This window comes from Aulonocara stuartgranti (assembly GCF_965226115.1).
Source record: "Aulonocara stuartgranti genome assembly, chromosome: 5".
Lineage (NCBI taxonomy): Eukaryota > Metazoa > Chordata > Actinopteri > Cichliformes > Cichlidae > Aulonocara > Aulonocara stuartgranti.
Window position 1 is genome coordinate 33,362,161 of NC_138943.1, and position 18,307 is coordinate 33,380,467.

The 18,307-nt window shown below is 41.3% G+C and overlaps 2 protein-coding genes across 11 annotated transcripts in view; one reads left to right on the forward strand and one right to left on the reverse strand.

Annotated features, from left to right (window-relative positions):
* Positions 1-1,685: 1,685 nt before the first annotated feature.
* The window catches only part of LOC309706314 (band 4.1-like protein 1), a 102,134-nt gene continuing 85,512 nt past the window's right edge, over positions 1,686-18,307 (reverse strand). For all 9 annotated transcript variants that reach the window (XM_082532697.1, XM_082532698.1, XM_082532696.1 and 6 more), the window contains 5 exons: positions 9,058-9,117; positions 7,733-7,828; positions 7,119-7,199; positions 6,913-7,029; positions 1,686-5,223 (listed from right to left, as the gene is read on the reverse strand). In XM_082532697.1, the coding sequence (XP_082388823.1) occupies positions 5,218-5,223; positions 6,913-7,029; positions 7,119-7,199; positions 7,733-7,828; positions 9,058-9,117 (360 nt within the window). In that variant the 3' untranslated portion in view covers positions 1,686-5,217. The remainder of the gene's footprint in view (positions 5,224-6,912; positions 7,030-7,118; positions 7,200-7,732; positions 7,829-9,057; positions 9,118-18,307) is intronic.
* Positions 9,127-17,408, forward strand: LOC309706313 (uncharacterized protein). 2 transcript variants are annotated; one of them, XR_014276719.1, is made up of 3 exons: positions 9,127-10,902; positions 11,096-17,160; positions 17,352-17,408. XR_014276719.1 is itself a non-coding variant. In XM_082532694.1 (2 exons), the coding sequence occupies exon 2, from the start codon at positions 11,924-11,926 to the stop codon at positions 16,547-16,549; it is 4,626 nt and encodes a 1,541-aa protein (XP_082388820.1). In that variant the 5' UTR covers positions 9,127-10,902; positions 11,096-11,923; the 3' UTR covers positions 16,550-17,408. The 2 variants fall into 2 exon arrangements, 1 of the variants encoding a protein (XP_082388820.1); XM_082532694.1 differs by having other exon boundaries at positions 11,096-17,408.

The window sequence follows — 18,307 nt, forward strand, 5'->3', positions numbered from 1 at the left end:
TGCCTCAATATACAGTATAACAAACACATATTCAAAAATATGAACACAATATTTATCTGCTTAGTGAGTGCCCGAATAAAACATCAAATGAAATCACACTCATGATCAAAACGTTAAAGAAACCACATGACATATGAGCTAGCTTAACCTCACTAGCTTAGGTTATACATGCATTCAAATTAAATTCTAACTACAAACTATATCACGCCTTCACAACAAATAATAATGCACACAAGTTGTTTCAGTGATAACAAACAATATTACTCACAGATGATGCCGTTTATCAGCTTGTGAAGGCATGGATGGCAACAGATTAACGGAGGTGAAACTGCCTCTGGCTCGATCTTACAGAGTAAAAAAAAAATACACAAAAACAACCACTAGAGGGCAAACTGCTGCAGAACAGAAAATACCTAATGCCAGCATACTAAGCGGTATCCATTATTCATTCGTTATTTATTTTGAGTAAACTGTGCAGACCTAGATCCTTCAATTCCCATCATCCAACATGTTATTGTCGCTTCAATTCCAATTCTAATTATATTAGCCCTTAATAACAAAAAAAGTCTCCTCAAATTGCTTTATATTAAATATTGAAGGTAAATACCCTCCAATAATACATTGAAAACCCCAACGATCAAACAGCGGTAATGCGCGAGCACTTGATGAAAGTGGGAAAGAAAAATTCCCTTTTAACAGGAAACCTCCAGCAGAGGGGCGGCCATCTGTTGTGACCAGCTGGGCGTTAGGGGAGGAAGACAGGATAAAGACACGCTGTAGAAAAGAGCCAGAGACTAATAATAACTAATAATTAAATGCAGAGTCGTGTATAAAAACCACTGAAAGATGGAGGGTCCACCTCCCATCCTACTTTTAAATACCATAGGAGCCACCGATAATCTGACAGCAACGTGCTCTATTGGGGTGATACGGTACTGATTAATCAAGACCTGCAATGGAAACTTATTATAAATGTGCAAATGCCAGCTGGTGATATAAATCTAACTTAAAGCTGGTAAAAAGAAATCAAGGGGGTGAATTAAGACATAAGTGGATTTCTGTAGCAGCAGTGACAGACTCTGGTATGGGAAAAGCCAGAGCAAAATAAATAAATAAATGATAAAACTGGGACACAGCCATAGTTATCTACCCATCATGGGCAATTAGAAAAAAACAATCTGTGCAATGAGACTGTATGTGGGGAAAAGAAAAAAGAAGAATTTTGACATAATTGGCTTTCCGTACCAGCAAAGGTGAAACTATTGTGACTTGTAAACAATGTGAAGACATCCTGCAGGTGTTTCGCAGACTAATATAAGGTGATTGTATTCTGTGTGAAGTACCAAGTGATTTTTGAAGTTCAGTGAAAATGTTGAGCATGCTTCTTTGGTTTCAGAAATCCACTAGGTGGCACTAAGAGCACCCAGAAACCCACTGCAGCCCACTTTTACTGCATGTACCGAACGTGGTCACAAGATGGCAATACAGACCAAGGCTGTTTCCATCATATTCACTCCAGCAAGAATCCTTCACTACTCTGGTGTTACAAAAGAAGCCCTTTATTTCACAAGCTGAATTGTAAATGTATGGAAATATTCAAGTAACAGAAGGGGAAAAACAAAACAAACATTTCCTCAAGTTCAAAAAGAAATCCCTCTCCCTTCATTACAGAATCAGAGACAGTGTTTGAATCATACTGAGACATTTATTTATGCATGTATGTTTTTTTCCATTTAGACTGAATGCAAATACAGCAAATACACACCACCAAGCACTAAGGGGATGTAGAGCAAAAGGCAGTGGAGACTTGGAGGTGGAGGCTTTACAGCAGAGCAGTTTGATGGTCTTCACAGAGGGAAAAAAACTCACATCCGTGATCCATACTGTGCTGGTTTTCTAAAGTTAATGGGGCCAAAAACGTTCGTCATCTCGTTGAGGACCAACATTTCATATTCAGAGAGACTCCTTTTCTCGCTGCCTTCAAAGTCATATTCTTTACAAGACAGTAATTCGCTTTCGAGACAGCTCCTCTTCACCTTGGGTGGAGAGGAGAGGTCGTTCCTCCATCTGCCTCGTGGTGATTAAGAGCACTTTCAGGCGTGCACTGATAATTGCTCCCGCGGCTCTTAACATAAGGCACCCATTCGTGTGACATTTCTATTGCACCGCTGTCCTTCGGGTTCTACTTACTGCCTCGTCCCTCACATAAAAACACATCTCTGCTCCTGTCAGTTTCTACAAAGTGTACAGGCTAATACACAGAAGTACAGATATTTATATATAAATACAGGTCCTCCATCCTCCAACTCGCCACCTCATTACACAGCTTCTCTCCCGATGCCTACAGTTGTTCTTTTCCATCAGTAGTGTGTCCAGACCTACAGCAAAGACAGGCTTCCCCCCCCAGCAGGTTACAGTACATGTGCTGCAAATCATTGCAAGCAAGTGCCTTCTCAACAGTCCAGTGTCATATGACCAGGTAAAATAAAACAGAGCAAAACGGAATATACAAATCATCAGTTTTCTCCTGTTTTCCACAGACACCACCAACAGCAGGTCAACAGGTTCAAATCAGGGCAAAGGGAGGATTAGATGAAGAGGGCAACAAAGCCATGGTCACAAGTGTTGGAAAGATTCCTTCGAATGTCATTTTACAACTCCGTGTTGTTGGTTTTGGTTACGCTTTGATACACACGACAGTTCACAGTTTTCTCCCTTTAGAGGACACAGAATAAGAAGAATGTCTGCTTATTGCAAATCTCACAAGCAGTGCGCGTCACTGCTTCAGGTAACAGTAGCACGAAAAGTTAACAGTGACAGCGGGGACACAGGCTAACACGGGTCGGGCTCCGTTAGAGGGATTTGTATGTTTGATAGCTGATGCATAGTATAGTATTAAAGGTCACCCAGAATCGACGGATATACAATATGAGACAACCAGCACGCTGTGTGGGTGGAGGCCACTTAACGCATGACATACTATACGCTTTGTCTGTGATGTGAAAAAGGGAGGAGCCGACCACTCCTATAAATACAAACTCATAAACCACAACTTCAAAAGGTTAACCTGAAAACAAAACAAAAAAATGAGAGAGAAAAAGTACCCTTGTTAATCTTGTGTCTTGAACTCTTCAGGCTGTGTCTGCAAACATGCGCACAATCCAAGAACCAGTCGCTATTTAAAGAGCTGCTATGATCAGTGGTTTTACATAACAAGCTAATCAAAAGAAAAAAACTGACTCTGTAGTTTCCTTAGCATTTTAGCCCCTTTCAGCTCACTGTTTTGGTTCACTCTTACACCTTTTTACAGCATGGTTTACGCTGCTTTTAATAAAATCTCGCGCTGCTACCGTCTAAACATGAGCCTGCAGGTAGGTTAGCAAAGTTAGCATAGTGAAGAATTTTACAGCAAAACAAAATCCCTGAAGAAAAAAAAAAAAAGAAACAAATCATACCAGCACTATAAGAGTGCCGACAGCGATTAAGGAATGGATTTGAATTATTAGCTTGGTAGAAAAAGAGCTACAAATAAATGCTAATTCGTGCTAATCTGGCTGTTTGCTTAAATGCTAACAAGTTCATTATCACAGATGTCTAAACGTGAAACTGGACAGATAAGACTGTCGTCATGTCGCCATATCATAATTATCTTGATAGCAATATTATGTCAATAAGTAAAAAAAGTTTTTGACAATTTAATGATGATAGCAATAATGCTAGTGTTTAAATTTTACCATAGCTGTTAAGTCAGAGTAGTGGTTTTTTTGCAAAAAAGAAAGTCAAAGTACAAAGTACAGAGATGACAAAAGTCTAACTATAACTGTACAAATACACAAAAAAGAGCAATTACATGAATATTTATGCTGTTATAATATGTGCATCGCTAACGCTATTAATATTTTTTAAATATCCCAGCTACCGCTTATGCACAGTTATTACGATACTGCTAACGTCGATTTTGTAGTTTGGGCTTGTTAAGCTCTTTAAACGTGGCCAACATTAGTAAATCACAGCTGGTGGCTTTGATGTCAACATTGGCTTTTTGCAGCCCAACTTTACAATCTGGAAAACCAGCTCTAAGTTTGGAGCCAGTTGGTTACAGCTCTGTCAGGGAGAATTTACAGCATGTTCACACATAAAGGCTGAAATGTCCAAAAACACAAGAGTGTCAAACAAACTCTGTTTCCCAATGGAAGTCAGTAAAGCAAGTAAGGGAAAAAGAAGTAAATATATATCACAAATAGAATATTATTTATATTTAAAATTTCCTCTGAAAACCCTAAAACTGTGACCAGCATCTCTTTGTGTTGGTGGTGAGCTGACAGCAAAACAATAACAGTGAAGCTGGACGAGGACAGTGATGCTTGTGTGTTGAAGACTGGGACCAGTTTCAGCTGTCCTCTGAATAGTTAGTACAGTCTGTCCACCATTCATTGGCCTCATGTATTTTACACTTTCTCAACGGTCCTCATTCCCACTTCTCCGGGCTTCCAAAGGCGGACATATTCATGTGTGTATTTTTGTTTTGTTTTCATTCCCCCTGCTATTTTTAATTGAATCATGCAGATTATAATCTTCTGATATTATACATATTTCATAAACAAGCAAACACTGAACATAAATTAGATCCTCTATAGATAAAAATGTAAAAAGCTAATAAGACAGCAGTTGATTATACTGAAGGTGGCATGGCTAGGAGATGGCCAACAAGCAAAAAAGGCTGGCTCTTGCCACTTGGCACCTCCCCATCCCTACCCATGCTACCAGCATTGTCCCCATACTTTCTCCCACCCCTCCTTTTCTCTAATAATAACAGCAGCACGGGGTAGACGTGTGACCCTTAAACACAAACTGTGAGAGGTGACACCTCACTGGTTCAAACGAGCCAAAACATGTTACATTAAATAATATGGAAGAAATGTGAGAAATCTTCCAATCGAAGATTTTTCCTCTTTCCACTAGAGGGTGGAGGGCTGGGATCGGCCGGTACGGGATGGGAAGCCGGGTCAGATCAGAGGCCAGTCACAGTTGGTACGTCTAAAGGGAAAGGAGTGGAGGTCTACTGCTTCGTGGAACGCAGTCTGTTGTCGTGTTGGTGTGTACACAGTGGGGTAGAAAGTCCTCTTATCGGGTTGGTGGCATACTGCAGGGCGGGGCCGGAGACACACAGCTGGAGGATCCTCTCCTGTCCCCCGTCTCAGGAGCCACCATGTTCAATCAGGACTGCAACCACATGACAACACATACATAAAAAGATGTTTCGTGCTCGTGAGCATGTATAAATCTGTTTTTCTTCTCTTTCTTCTCATTTTTTTGTGCCATGTGTAGTCACTCTACATTAATACACTAATTTTGCATCTTTGTAGGATTCGTCTCTCCTTTTTGTTCATTTAAGATGTCTTTATAATGGTTTTGTATCTTACTACATCCCACAGAGAGCTGAGCCCTTTTTCCACGGAGAACGTTTTACAAACTGACTTTTTTGGTTCCAGAACAGCCGATCAGTGTTACTTCAATCAGCTCTGAGTTCAATCACCCTCAGTCCATGTGAGTAGAGAAAGAACACCATTATCAATGGCGCTACAATACCAAGATTCACCATAGCATTTATTAAGTATTTTTATCCAGTCATGGCAGAAATAATCTATGAGTTTGACAGAAAATAATCTACTTTAGTGTTCCCCAGTATAACCATTTACAACTTCATCTAATATCAGCCTTCACTGATAGATGATGCCTCCTATCTGTATAGCACAGCCATAAATACCAAGAGTTAAATAATAGTATCAAATTTAACAACAAAAAATAAAATAAAAAACAGGACAGGCAATATTTTAGTATAGTTTTCGGAGGATGGGCCATTTTCCATAAGGAATACAGATCATGTTGGGACCGAATAACCCACTATGAAGAGATCCAAACAGACCCAGACAGGATGAACTGGCAAATAACAGTCCAACTGGATGTGGAGCTGATCTGGTTTGAATCTCTAATCCTTATCTGTTTTAGGACTCAGTACTCTGACCTGTTTGCTGAGCCAGAAAAGCTGAGATTCCATCATCTGAGGGTTAACATACTCAGAGGTGATAACAGTGATTCCTGGAAGAGGCTGGAGGTACATTTTCATCTCATTTTAGCTATTTTGCTTTCTTTTTGTATCTATTCTAGTTCCATTTGTTTGATAATGTTCTGCATCTTTTGTAGGCATCGGGTTTATTACTCTTTTCTTCTCAATTAATATTTATTGTATAGTTAGATGTTTTGTATCTGTATGTAATATCTTTCTTTCTGTTGGTTGACATTTTGCATCCCTATGTTACTCATGGTTATTATGCACGTCATTTAGCAGTCAATTTATGTCTTTGTATATCTTTTTGTGCATATTTTTCATTCTCTATAGTAATTTGGAACAGTTTTGCATCATTTTGTTTTCATTTCTCCTTTGTAATGTGTGTGCATCTCTGGCAAGTCTAAACCACTTTGTATCTTCTTGGTCATTTGGTCTGAATCTGTAGTTGCATTATTATGTAGGTACTTGGCATTTCTTTAAGGTCATTTTTCATCCTTCTATAGTCCAGTTACATCTTTACAATAATTTTTTAATATATAGTTATTGTCATTTGGCATCCCTCTGTAATCATCTGTTATCTCCTTTGTAGTTATTTTGTATCTCATTTTGATGTCTAGTTGCTTTATTTCTCTCGGCAGTCATTTCCCAACTGTTTATAATTGTTTTGCATTTCTTTGGATTAGCTTTGCACCTAGGTGGCCCTCTGTACTTGTTCTGTGTTTTGTAATCATTTGGTTAACTTTCCAACAAAAAACCTTGAGTCTAAGCATAGGCTCTGTGCCTGTCAAGTGCTTGAAGTAATCCTTAAAAAGTACAGAGTTCTTGTAACAAGAGATATTTACCTCTGCTTTCTGTTGTAGCTCCTCAGTGGGCGACTCTGTTTCCCTGATAACTACTGCTTTTGTCACCAGCATGTCAGGATGCTGCTGCTTTGCCTCTTGGATTGCCATGGCAAGTGCCTGGGGACATAAAAACCATCAACGCGTGTATCGTAACCCTCTCATCCGAACATTGCTTTGCGAGGGTTTCTGTGAACAGTGTCTCTCACCTGATGTTGGTCCACATCATCATCTCCTGTGATTATAATCCTCTTCTCGATCCTGGTCTCTGAGTAGCCTCCTTTCACAGTCTGTTGAATAAAGAAAGAATGAAATTTAATGAATCATATAAAATGACACACAAGAAAAAGCAGCAGTGTGTTGTTATTGTAGTCTATTTTATCCATGTCCTCCTTCCAATTTACACAGATCCATTCAGTTTATTTAGTGTGAGACTTTTTTAACTGTTAAGTGATATGAAACTGGTGTCCTGTAAAACTAAATGTGTCTTTATGCACTAAAAGTCTTGATAACGTAGAAACACACTGAATCATGTTGTCTAACAGTAATTCAGTCCTAATAGAGCTGCAGGGAATAATGATTTGTATTATTAGTATTCATGTAAAGCCTATCAGAGTCGATCACCTTATCAAAATATATTGTTAACATATTAATTACAGTTTCCTGTTATTAATTAAGAAGTTAAGAAGTTAGGAAAATAAAATCTATTTGATCTTCCACTCCAATGCATCTATAAGGACGGGTAACGCAGACAAAGATGTGATGGCGCTGACCTAATGCTTCGGCCATCAAACTGTAACCATAGGAACTCATGAAGTGTTACCTTGGTAACTTGTGTCGTGGTTGCTGAGGTAACGTTCTCAGCAGTGATGGTCAGCGGGGACACAACAGACTCTCTCCCCTGGGTGCTGGCTTTTACCTGCAGCACAGTCATTAGAGAGCAGTTATACACAAATAGACGAAGCTAACAGCAAAAACATGCTCGGACACAACGTGGGATCTAAATCAAAGATCTGAAATCTGTTAACTGTTATCAGAGTTTCTGTGCACCACATGCCCTGGTCAACAAAACTCTCTTTATCAGCTCTGCCAGCCTTGGGGGATCTCGGCCTCCTGGGATCTAAATCAAAGATCTGAAATCTGTTAACTGTTATCAGAGTTTCTGTGCACCACATGCCCTGGTCAACAAAACTCTCTTTATCAGCTGTTGGTAATAATACAAGCCACTGACAATGCTGATGTGTGCAGCAACAATTTGCTTTCTCTGCGTTATAAAAAAAAAACTTCACTAACAGCTGATCTTGTAATGATTTCCCATAGAAGTACATTCTTTGTAACTTTGCGCCTAATAAACCAGTGAGTCTCATCATAGTGGACTGTGCATAACAACAAAAATCAGCTCCACTGTCTTGAATGACAGTTGGCAACAGCAGTCCTTGTTCTGCTCTGCAACGCCGCTGCACCTGCTGCAGGTACTCCAGCAATTAGATTTTCAGAGCAGAACTTAAAGTTGCTAGCTGTAGCCACACCGGTAAGAAAGCGGGAGATGGGATGTGTCAGTGGTAACCGATTAGCAACAACTGAACTTTCAAAATAAGAGCCAGAAAATTCGTCACTAGTACACTGATCACATTTTTCACACCAATGAACAAAAAGATTGCACAATATGCTTGCAGGGCTTGTAAAGACAAGGGGACGATGAACACAACTGTTAGTTCTATTAATGTACTCTGTTTCGTTTCATCACATCAAGTGAGACATGCTGATTGGTCATACAGCCTTGAGCAGTTGTTTTAGTACTTGGCCACATATTTAAAACATCAAGCAAAACTCTAAGTTTAGCATTTTCAGGACTTTGACTTGGACAGAAATATAATGAGCATCAAGAAAAAACAGCTATCACTGCTGGTAGAATGTAAATGTTGGAATCAACAGACTATATTACAAAGAAACACGTGAAGATATCTGAATGTGGTCCTGCAAACAGCTGCCTCGTGTAACATTATTCATTTCTACAGTCATTCAACAGGATATGAAAGTTCAACGCAAGAAGAGAGGAAATCAGTGGACAAATCGCTAGGGTTTCTCACTGTGGACACACACACACACACACGTACTGTCCCTTTGCTCCTCATCAAAGATACTTACAGGAGAGCCATTTTCTTTGACGGCAGCAGGAGCCTCCTGTGGACTGACGACTCCATAGTTCTGAAAAAGAGGAAATGGCCCTTATTAACAGTCTTTAATGAGCTTTTTAAATACAATCTGTGATTAGTGCAAAGAAGCATTAGTGCATATTTAAAATAGAATAGTGTGGTTTTGTTCTCTGCTAATTGTAGTGGATTTAACATTGCACTTTGAGGAGTTTGATTTTACTTCCTTTTTCATAGAGTTTACATTTCAATTTTTCACATTTACATTTTGAACCACCCCTGTTATAGAGACAACATATATATGATGAAATGAGGCCGTTCATTCTGACACACTACAGCAGGAACATAATGGTCATATTCAAAAACCTGAATTAAGGCTGCTCCTCAGTTAATGACAATGCCAGGGCTGGACCTCCACAACAGACATTTTGGCATGTCAAACAGGACAAGCGGCTATAAACAACATAATGAGCACCGTCGCTGAGCTGCTTCATGGTGTCACTGCTGTTTGGACAATTTATTCTAATTTGTTTCATCTGTTTTTCCTGTCGAGTCAAAAAGACCTGCTGTTAATGCTGCCTTACTGTCTTTATTTATTTATGTCATTAGATACAGTGAAAGCGATCTAAAGCACATCACACATGTCTGCTGGTGAAGTTCTGCTGTTTATCTCTGTTTATCTCTACACTGACTCGTTAAAAAGTCTCACTTTAAAGAAAGTGATGAGGACTGATTTACTGCTCCATCAAATCCAAGTCAACAGTGTTTGTGCTGACAGCATCCATTTCATCATGGATATATACAAGGTAATATATAGAAATAAGAACACCAACCTCTGTACACCCCTGTACTCAAACAGTACATATGGATACAGTAAAGGTAATATAAGTACAGCAGTGTGCTCAGAAACAAGTATTGCTTTGGCATTTTAGCAAGAATAACTATTTTGTGCAGGACTTTTGTATAAAAGGTGAAGTTTTTCACTCTTCTATGCAAAATCAGATATTTGAGGGATTTTATTAAATGTATTAAATGTACAACGGTTCAATGGGACTTCAAAGTGAGCTTTTCACGAGCCTTCATTCTTCCTTCGAGGGCATCTCTTGGTAGAATTGCTAGTGCGTTCAAGATTATTGTCTCACTGAAAGGTCTCGTTCCTTTTTAAGGTCAGCTCAGGTAAATTACAATGTCTTCCAGCAGACATGAATCAGCTAGCAGCTAAATGCTAGCTGCCCAGTCCTTGATGTCACCAAAGTGACGATATTTTCTATCACCATATTTGGATGGCATGAGAAGCAAGTGGTTAAATAAAAACTGAAATTTGATTCATTTATCCAGCAGATTGTTCAAAAAGAACAGCAAACACATTTTTCCCGGGAACCTCCCAGTCGCGTCGAATAATTCTTTGTGCCGCAGAAAGTGCTAGAAACATTCCTCAGAGATTTACATGCCAGCATCATCCAGTAGCTGCATGTCCTTGACTTCCTGTTCCACCACATCGCGAAGGTGTTCCATGGGATTGAGATCATGTGACTGTGGAGGGCATTTGAGTACAACAGACTCATGATGAAGTCATGTTGGTGTGCATGGTGCACTATCCTGCTGAAATGCAGCCATTGTAAATGACCCAGATTATTTGTTTATTTGATATTTTTCAAACAGTTAAATCCCTGAACGAATTATACCTTATAATATAGATTAGACTCTTATTTTGAAATTCGGAACGGGCAACTTCCGGGAAGGAAGATCGTACCGCAACTGCTTGCCGCAGAAAGGATTAATGAGAAGGTTATCGTTTTCCATCCATCTTAAAATTAGCATCTAGCTGGAAGGCGAACAGGTATGTTTGTGTGTTGTACTTGTTGTTTACATTTCGGACAATTTGTAAATGTATTACTTGATTGTTAATAAGTTTATGAGCGATCTAGCAGGCTGATGCTAGCAGCTCCTGTGCCTTTTCTGTGAATTGATTAGCATAACAGAAACGTGGTTATATCAAGTGAATGTTTATTTGTTTTATGTTATGATTACAGCTCTTACGATGTGTCTATGGCAATTTGTGAATAAATGGGTTGGAATACCCCACCATGGTCCATCCGTAATGATCATTGAGTGCATCGTCTGAATAAAGTCCGGCTGGAATGCTACAGTAAGAGCTGATCCCCCGCATCATCCTGCTGCCATCCTGCACCACGGAACCACGAGGACGAGTCACGGAGCTGTGTTGCTATTCGTCTGGGATTGACAAGACATTTCACGGAGCAACTCAGTGCCATTCTATGGGTCTTCTAGACAGAGACTTTATAATCATCATGCAGCTGGCTTAATGGTTTGATGTGACGGTCAGAAAAGGTATGGAACATTTCATTCTAATCGACAAGGAAAGGACATTCATTCTCATCAGTGGTGGTTAAAGGGAGAGAGAAGGTCGTCAACTACTGTGGACATCTGCTGCATTAAGACACGACGGACATGAAGTAATAACAAGTGAAGTAATTTTGTTTATTGGTATTTACCACCACTACTGTATATTTATCATTCTTTCTACTGACTCAAAAGGGGGTGAAAGAGGGGCATTTAGTTCAATTTGTAACTGTACAATAGTAATGGTGTATTGATCTGTGTTTAGCATAAGAGGTTTACTTTACCACATCAGTTTGCAACAGCTAGCAGGTTGCATTCATTATTTTATACATTTCTTCTCAATGTTGTGTTGGTTATCCGCTTCTATTTCAACTTGGTTTAAAGTGCAAAGATTCTCCTCCCTTCTGTTAATGCAGCCTGTAAGTTATAGTAACCACAAGCAGCTCATTAACTAAAGCCTGCAAATTAGATAAGTAAATAACATAAACACGAAGGAAATGGAGACTCCCTCCTCACAAACAGAACTAGAGCATCAGATAGTCGACCTGCAGAATAAAATCAAAGGGCTTAAAGCGTCTCTTGAAGACACATCAGAAACTACGGAAATAGAACTTTTGGAGAAGGAAATTCAACGCAGAGAAGAAACGTTGAACAACTTACAAGGTGAGCTTAAGGAAGGCCTCCGACGTTCCACTCGAACAAAATTCCCAACTCCAAAGGCGCTCGAAATGCAACAGGAGGAAGCAAGAAAAAGGGAAAGAAAGTTCATCTCAACGTACAAAAGATGGAAGATTCGAGCCCGAGAGTCAAGAGAGCAGCTCAAGTCAGACATTAGTAAAGGCGAGCTGGCATCTTTGATGGATTCTTTGGAGAAAGAGAAAGAAACTGTGTTAAACACTTACCTTGAAATACGAAGTCACATTACACCTTCTCCAGAATTAAGACGTCACGTTGACAGTTGTGAGGCAGTTACAGCCGAAATTATGAAAGTTACCTACGAGAGAATGTCAGATCTCGATGGTGATTATGATGCAGAACAAGTACATTGCCGTCTCAGGGAGCTGCTTAAGAACAGCTACGCACGCTCCATCTATGGATCCACTGCATCTAGAGTGACAAAGTCAATCCGTAGTCACAAAGGCACTACTCTAACACTCAAACAGGCGGATGCAGCAGCAGAGCTAGCTGCTAAGGAAGTCGAATTTGAAGGGTTGCTGGAAGAAGAGAGACAAATGGAGAAGATAGAGGAACAGCACAGAAAAATGGAAGTAGAAAAGCGCAGACTTGAACGCCTCCAAGCAGAAAAGAATTTGAGGGCCGCTCGGGCCAAACTGCAAGTCTACAGCCAGGTAGCCTCGCAGGAAGGCAGTCTCCATTCCTCTAATAGTTCAGTGGGAAACCATCATGTTCCCCCTGCTATCAACCCTCCAACTCCCACCGTCACAGCATCGCCACCCGACCTAAACGTGTCATCCCTTGCCCAAGCCCTACAAGACAGTATGGCTCTAAATAGACTTCCAGTTCCAGAGCCGTCTGTATTTAGTGGGGACCCCATTCAGTTCATTGAGTGGAAAACTTCATTCATGTCACTTATTGACAAAAAGGCCATCTCCCCAGCAGACAAACTTTATTACTTGAGGAAGTATGTAGGCGGCCCAGCTCGTAAAACATTAGAAGGAACTTTCTATAGGAATGACAGCGACGCTTATAAGGATGCGTGGAACAAACTGGATAACAGATATGGCCAAACCTTTATTATACAGAAAGCCTTCAGAGATAAGCTCACAGATTGGCCAAAGATCCAACCAAGAGATGCAGAAGGATTAAGAGACTTCTCAGATTTCTTAAACGCTTGCCAAGATGCAATGACACATGTGAAGAGCCTCGAAATACTGAACGACTGTGAAGAGAATAAGAAGCTAATCCTTAAACTACCAGAGTGGATAGCATCTCACTGGAACAGGAAGGTTACTGAAGCCTTAAAGGGCAATAAGGAATTCCCCAGTTTTAAGGACTTCGCCGCATTTATGGCGACAGAGGCAGAGATTGCTTGTAATCCAATCACCTCAGCTTATGCCCTCCGCAGCTCTGAGTCGAGCACTGCAAAACAAGGCAGCAGAGACCCTAAGAGGAACAAGGCAAGCGTTCTAAACACACAGACTGAGGCTGACACCGAGAGGCTCAAGCCAGTTAAAGGAAAGGAAAGGTCTCCTTGTGCCTTCTGTCAAAATAATCAACACAGACTACATGGATGTCCCAAGTTTATTGCTAAAACTCTGGAGGAGCGTCGAGATTTTGTCAGAGAACATAAGCTCTGCTATGGCTGCACCAAACCTGGACATAGTGCAAAAGACTGTCGACATCGACACTCATGCAAAACGTGCAAGGGTAAACATCCCACTTGTTTACACGATGACAACTATTTAAAGAAGGAAAGAGTTCTGCCACAGGAAACCACTATCCTGAGCAATGCCGGCCAAACGGAGGCTGCTGCAACTTCAATGTCAGTGATTACTGGACAGCCAACTAACACATCAATGATTGTGCCTGTGTGGGTGTCAAAAAAGGATACAGGAACTGAGAAACTGGTTTACGCCTTGCTGGACACGCAAAGCGACACGACGTTTGTTGACCAGGAACTGAGTGATGTATTAAAGGCAGATTCCTGTCCAGTTAAGCTGAAGTTAACTACGATGATTGGACGCGACGTGATCGTAAAGAGCCAAAGAGTCTCAGGGCTTTGTGTTCGGGGTTATCGCTCTTCCCTCCTCATCGACCTTCCTCCTGCTTATACCAAGGATTGCATACCAGTAAACAGAGCCCATATCCCAACATGCGAGACAGCTAAAAGGTGGAATCATCTCTCCAAGGTCATAGAAGAGATTCCACCTCTACAGGACTGTGAGGTTGGTTTATTGATAGGCTATAACTGCGCACGAGCAATGGCACCAAGAGACGTCATAACGGGAGGAGACGATGAGCCTTATGCAATTCGTACCGACTTAGGATGGAGCATAGTTGGTGGTACGTCGACATGCCCCGACACCTCAAGTACGGCGGGACAGTGCTTCCGAGTTGCAGTCAGGGAGCTCCCACCAGTCACTCCGGCAGATGCCATTCGCATTCTAGAGTCTGACTTTAAGGATGCTAAGGAAGACGGCAAACCAGTGTCTCAGGAGGACATCCTGTTCCTGGACAAACTCAAGAACCACATCGAAAAGAACAGTCTAGGTCACTACGAGATGCCGTTGCCCTTTAAGGAGAGACCTACCTTACCTGACAACAAACAGCTTGCAGTCATACGTCTGAGCCATCTAAAGAGGAAGCTGTTAAAGGATGAAGGGTACAAAGAACAGTATATCAAGTTCATGGAGGAGGTCATAGAAAGGGGTGATGCAGAGGAAGTCCACGATGATGGGAAAGAGGGCGAAAAATGGTACATACCTCATCACGGTGTATTCCACGACAAGAAGCCAGGCAAACTGCGCGTGGTGTTCGACTGCTCTGCCAAGTACCAGGGAACCAGTTTGAATGATCATCTGCTCACTGGTCCTGACCTGATGAACAATCTCAACGGTGTACTTCTTCGCTTCCGGTTGCACTCTACTGCATTGATGTGCGACATAGAGAAAATGTTTCACCAATTTCATGTGAAGAAGTCAGACCAGGATTACCTGCGCTTCCTTTGGTGGAAGAAAGGAGATCTCGGTGCACAGCCCCAAGAATACCGTATGAGGGTGCATATCTTTGGTGCAGCCTCATCGCCTGGCTGTGCGAACTACGGATTGAAGCATTTGGCTACAGAAAATAAGGACCGATACCCATTAGGCTCTCAGTTCATTCTGAGAAATTTCTATGTCGACGATGGAGTCACAAGTACAGACAGCTCAGAGAAGGCTATCAAGTTAGCAGAAGAAGCCAGAAAACTTTGTGCCCTGGGTGGTCTTAGGCTCCACAAGTTTGTGTCCAATGACAAAGCTGTCCTGGTAAGCATACCAGCAACTGAACGTGCATCAGACATTAAAGACCTCAACCTTGCCTTTGATAACTTACCTTCAGAGAGAGCGTTGGGTATCCAATGGCACGTCGAATCAGACTGCCTGAAGATCAGCACCAACCTTAAGGAACAGCCTGCAACACGTCGAGGCATATTGTCCATTGTTGCATCCCTGTACGATCCCTTGGGTCTCATAGCCCCCTTTTTGCTCATTGGAAAGGAAGTGCTGCAGCAGATGTGCTGCCATGGAACAGGTTGGGACGACCCTCTAACCAACGAACTTCGTCCACGGTGGGAGAAATGGAAAAACGACCTCAACAACTTGGAGAGGATAAATATACCCCGAAGTTATGCCCCGGCAGATTTCGGAAGGGTTATTAAACGTGAGTTACATCACTTCTCCGACGCAAGCACTACTGGCTATGGACAGTGTTCATATCTAAGGCTTAGCAATGAAGAAGGAGACATCCACTGTGCTTTAGTCATGGCCAAATCTCGCGTCGCCCCAACAAAGGTCACCACGATCCCAAGATTAGAGTTGACGGCTGCAGTCATCTCTGTGAAAACCAGCAATGTTTTGAAGGAAGAACTTGGATATGCGGACATTGAAGAGCATTTTTGGACCGATTCCAAGGTTGTACTAGGGTACATCAATAATGAGGCTCGACGTTTTCATACATTCGTAGCCAACCGTATCCAGAAGATACATCTCTACACGAATCAAAGGCAATGGAGATACGTCCCTACTGACCAGAATCCTGCGGATCGTGCTTCTAGAGGTTGTTTTGTCCATGAGCTAATATCATCGGACTGGTTTACCGGCCCTGCATTTCTATGGGAAAAGGGAGTTGACCTCTCAGAAGAGGTGGCTCCGGAACTGTCAGTCGGAGATCCAGAAGTTAAGGAAAAACGGACTCTAAACACGGAAACTGTAGAACAAGATTCTCTTACTTATCGGCTGGCAAAGTTCTCATCCTGGACTCGCGCCATCTGTGCAGTGGCTCGCATTCTTCGAAGGATCAACAAGGATAAGTCAATCGGCCTCTCTACAGTGCAGGAAAGAGATGGCGCCATGTACAATATTTGGCCGAGCAGTTCTGGAGCCGTTGGCAGAAAGAGTACTTAGCCAACATTGCCTTTAGACAACGCTGGCACACCCCAAAGAGAAACCTGCAGATTGGGGATATAGTCATAATGAAGGATGAAGACTTGCCCAGAAATGAATGGAGGTTGGGAAGAGTCGTAGAGACTACAATGGACAGAGATGGACTGGTTAGGAGAGTGAAGCTCTGTCTAGGTGACAGGAAACTTGGCAAAAATGGTGAACGTCTTACTAAGCGGTCAGTGCTCGAACGGCCAGTTCAAAAACTAGTCTTATTGTTGGAAGGTGACTAGTCCATTCCTTGCATACTATGCTTCTGTTGTTTGGTCATTATTTGTATTATGAAATCATTGTGTTCTTTCTTCCTATGTTTATGGAGTTATGTTTTTGAACACTAATGATTTGGTGGGAGTGTAAATGACCCAGATTATTTGTTTATTTGATATTTTTCAAACAGTTAAATCCCTGAACGAATTATACCTTATAATATAGATTAGACTCTTATTTTGAAATTCGGAACGGGCAACTTCCGGGAAGGAAGATCGTACCGCAACTGCTTGCCGCAGAAAGGATTAATGAGAAGGTTATCGTTTTCCATCCATCTTAAAATTAGCATCTAGCTGGAAGGCGAACAGGTATGTTTGTGTGTTGTACTTGTTGTTTACATTTCGGACAATTTGTAAATGTATTACTTGATTGTTAATAAGTTTGAGCGATCTAGCAGGCTGATGCTAGCACCTCCTGTGCCTTTTCTGTGAATTGATTAGCATAACAGAAACGTGGTTATATCAAGTGAATGTTTATTTGTTTTATGTTATGATTACAGCTCTTACGATGTGTCTATGGCAATTTGTGAATAAATGGGTTGGAATACCCCACCATGGTCCATCCGTAATGATCATTGAGTGCATCGTCTGAATAAAGTCCGGCTGGAATGCTACAGCCATGCATGGCCAGCAAAAATACTCCGGTAGCCATCACACCACCAGCAGCAACTATACATACAAGGCAGGCTGTATCCATGCTTTCGTGTGGTTTACACTCAATTATGACCCTGCCATGCAAATGTTGCAGACCTGCAGACCAGCAACACTCTTCCAGTTTTTCCAGTGTCCAGTTTTAGTGAGCCTTTAGAAAATGTAGTTTCCTGAGACGCACTTCTGCACACCTTGCTTTGAAGGACTTTGTGTAGAGAACTGCCGTTTATTGGATAGTTACTCTCTTTTGGACCTTTCCCGGTAAACCCAAAGGATGGTGGTGCAGGAAAATCTAAGCAGATCAATAGTTTCTGAAATACTCAACAACCATGCCACATTCAGAGTCACTTAAATTACTAGACAGTCAAGATGCTAACCTTGTCAAATTTGTAGTTGCTGCTACGTAATTGGCTGATTATTTTTATTATTATGCATCAGCAAGCAGTGGAAGAGGTGTACCTATTAAAGTGTGAGTGTATATACACCCTGTTTGTAACAGCAGACTCATAAAAAGAGTTTACTCAGAAAACAGTCTCCTCTTTGGTGTAATTTACTGGAATGGAAGTATAACCCACCAGCAGGAATTTTTTTTACGCTTAAATAATTCATTTATATATATTTTAAATCTTTTTATATCCCTAATGAGACTCATGGGCACCCACAATTAACCAATTTCTCTAGATTTTGTCATTATGGCACTTCAGTAGCAGAGAGAACGTCAGATTAGATAAGCTTAGTCACATCAAGGTTTAGTAATTGGTACTAAACTGGAATGTGAGATTTACTTTTTGATGGTGTCCTAACT

Excerpts from the sequence above, each read along its gene's own strand:
- LOC309706313 (XM_082532694.1), top strand. The coding sequence starts at position 11,924 with ATGGAGACTCCCTCCTCACAAACAGAACTAGAGCATCAGATAGTCGAC.